This window comes from Polistes fuscatus, unplaced genomic scaffold (assembly GCF_010416935.1).
Source record: "Polistes fuscatus isolate 324 unplaced genomic scaffold, CU_Pfus_HIC Scaffold50, whole genome shotgun sequence".
Lineage (NCBI taxonomy): Eukaryota > Metazoa > Arthropoda > Insecta > Hymenoptera > Vespidae > Polistes > Polistes fuscatus.
The window spans coordinates 12,009-15,239 of record NW_025113130.1 but is presented as its reverse complement, the minus strand read 5'-3'; the positions used below and the strand labels follow the sequence as shown (position 1 = coordinate 15,239).

At 54.4% G+C, this 3,231-nt stretch overlaps 1 protein-coding gene across 1 annotated transcript; it reads left to right on the top strand.

Annotated features, from left to right (window-relative positions):
• Window positions 1-688: 688 nt before the first annotated feature.
• On the top strand, window positions 689-2,160 carry LOC122522695. The gene is made up of 3 exons (XM_043643982.1): window positions 689-986; window positions 1,073-1,635; window positions 2,023-2,160. The coding sequence occupies exons 1-3, from the start codon at window positions 689-691 to the stop codon at window positions 2,158-2,160; spliced, it is 999 nt and encodes a 332-aa protein (XP_043499917.1).
• The last annotated feature ends 1,071 nt before the right edge of the window (window positions 2,161-3,231 follow it).

Below are 3,231 nucleotides of genomic sequence, written 5' to 3'. Positions count from 1 at the left end.
GCACAGGGCGGGTTCCTGGGAGTGCCCACTGGTGCCTCCCATCAGACGTAAAGACCCAATACTGGGAGTTGCGAACAAAAGTGACGCGCCAGTGCATGTGGTCAGTATACTGGCCGACAATAGTGCGGGACCGAGTGAAAAATCTTGTGCGGGTTCGGAAGACAATGCAATGTAGGTGGAGCAGGCGGTTCCTGCCCCTCCATGCAGCACGAACTTAAACACGAACTAGTATGGCGATGATCCAAATCAATCTCAATCATGCGCGTGAGGCCCAGGATTTGCTGGGCCGGCGGATGAGGGAGATTGAGGCGGACATCGCTATAGTGTCGGAGCCATGGTGGACCAGGTTGGCCACCCCACGTGCGTTCGGCCACAAGGGTCGAGCGTAATAGACCTAACGTGGGGATCTCCGGCAGCTATCGTCCGCTTATCAGATTGGAGAGTGGATGAGGCCGAGTCCCTTTCGGACCATATGTATGTAATATTTAAATATAGGCGTGAGGCTACAGGCTTCCGAAGCCTTCGCTCTAGGGATAGAATTTTCCCTAGGTAGAATACGAGGGCTGTGGACGAGGATAGGCTCGCCGCAGCCCTCGTATCCGCTGACTGGACACGTGACTTTGGTGCCAGTTCGGAGGACTCTGTGAAGTGGGTAAATAACACACTAATAAGTGCGTGTGACACGGCTATGTCGAGGGTGAGATCCTCTGTGAGCTGGAGGCGTGCAGTGGCATGGTGGTCGCCGGAAGTTGCGGCCCTGCGAAGGGAGGCTATGGCGTCAAGAAGACGATACCTAAGGGCCAAGCATGGTGGGGATCCGGCTAGGATCAGGGATTGCCTGGAGAACAGGAGGGAGACTAAGAGGAATTTGGTCCGTGCTATCAGAAGGGCCAAGGCTTCGGCCTGGAGGGACTTCCTCACTACTATCAAAGAAGATCCCTGGGGGAGGCCATACAAGCTTGTCATGAACAAGCTTAGAGCTCGTGGTCTCCCCCCCCCTTTACTGAGGCACTGGACCCCTCCCTCTTGTTGAGAACTTTAACATCTTTGTTCCCGAGTGGTGGGCGACCAGTTGCCCAAAATGCTAACGTTGGTGATCCGGACGGGATTATAGTTACCACTAAAGAGGTACATAGAGCCGCTCAAAGAATTGGCTCTGGAAGAGCACCGGGTCCCGTTGGGATTCCTGGCCTGGTAGTGAAAAAAGCAGCAATCAACTGTGGCCAGGGAATTGCGGAGTGCTTCACCATGCTGCTGAGAAGAGGGGTCTTCCCGCGTGTGTGGAAGAAGGCCAGGTTAGTTTTAATTAAAAAAAGATACGATAGTGACGATACGCCTAGCTCATACAGGCCAATATGCCAGCTTTACGAGGTGGGGAAGCTCTTCGAGAGAATAGTGGTTTCTAGGGTGAGCGAGTTTGTTGAGTCTGAAAACATTTTATCTTCGAGGCAGCATGGCTTTCGAGTTGGGTTTTCTACTCTCGAAGCCATTGAAGAAGTGAAAAACTTTGTACTGGAGTGCGTGGGTGGTGGTCGAGTGGGCATTCTAGTCTCACTCGACATTAGTAACGCGTTATTAGATTTTTTTAGGGATCGGCTCCTGTCCTTCATAGGAGGACAGGGCCATGTTCATAATGTAAGTGTGACGTGTGGGGTCCAACAGGGCTCTGTCCTGGGCCCCACACTGTGGAACATCGCCTACGACCGGGTCCTCCGTGTCCCGCTGCCGGGGGGGTCTTGTGTTGTTTGCTACGCAGATGACACGGCCCTCCTGTCAGCGGGGCGGGACCCGGCTAGTGCGATGTTAGCGTGTGAAAGGGACCTCGAGGTCCTTGTGAATGAGATAGAGAGTTTGGGCCTTAAAGTGGCGCCGCACAAAACGGAGGCGATGGCCTTCCCTGCCTCTGCCTTCCGCAGACGCAGGATTGCTCCCCCCCTGTGATCAGACTCAGGGGGTTTGTATTGCGGTGAAGCCCAGTGTTAAATACCTGGGCATAGTTTTAGATTCAGGTATGACTTTCAGGCCCAGCTTCGAGGCTTTAATTCCGAAAGTGCAGGGGATCCTTCGGTCCATTGGGAGGATCCTTCCGAACCTCCACGGGCCGAGGGAAAAGAAGCGACGCCTCTACAGCAGCGTGATCCACTTCGTGCTCCTTTATGATGCTTCAGTGTGGTGGCGCGCTGTTGTGGAGGACCAGAGGATCAGGCGGGCTGTTCGGGCCTTGCAAAGAAGGGTAGCAATCAGGGTGTGCTGCGCGTATAAGACGATATCCTACTATGCGGCAATGATAGTGGCGGGGATCATTCCCCTCGACCATCTGGCACCGCAGCTGGCGGATGCTTACGCAGCGGTCCGGGAAGCGGAGGATCCCGTTTCCCCTAGGACAAGGGCCGTGCTGGGCGCTATTGCCAAGAGGAGGGCAATTGTCGCATGGAGGGAAGAAGAAGAAAACCTCGTTGGCGCAGTTGGAAATACGGGGGTGCGCGTGAGAGCAGCCATCGCTTCCAGGTTGGAGGAGTGGTTTGGAAGGCTGTTTTCTTTGGAAACGACCTTCAACACCACTCAGCTGATGACTGGTTATTGCTGCTTTTCCGCGTACCTATACGGTATCAGGAAAGCAAGCTCCCCGCGGTGTTTTCACTGCGATTCGGAGAACTATGATGCGGATCACACCCTGAATGAGTGCCCTGCATGGACGAATGCAGGGGCCTCCTTGGTCAGGGAACTGGGGGGGGGGGTGCAGCTCACTCTCCCCGGGATAGTCAGGCGCTCCCTGGATACCCCGGGGGTGTGGGCTGCATTCCAGTCCTTTTCAGGACTAGTTATGAAAGCCAAGGAAGATGCTGAAAGAGAGAGAGAGAGAGTATTGAGAAACAGAAGAAGGATGAATGCTAGGCCGCATAGGAGAGTAGCTCCTAGGCGGCGCCCCCGGGCGAGGCTCCGGGCAGCTTTGGCGGCGCCTGGCCAGGTCTAGTGCGTCGCTTTCCCCTGCTGAGACGAAAGAGCATGCTGATGCATAGGTTGTGTGAACCCGACCATTGCATCATGGGATGGATTGTCTTGTTTGTGTAAATATATAAATAGTAGCTTAGTTTGCGCCTCACTGTGAGGCGCAATAATAATTAGTAATAAGGTGTGAGTGAGTGCGTGAATGGAGAGAGCCTGGCAGATACCGGCCAGGCTCATCGGGATGGGAGTAGGTGAAGTATGTGTATATAGCACGGTTCCGCC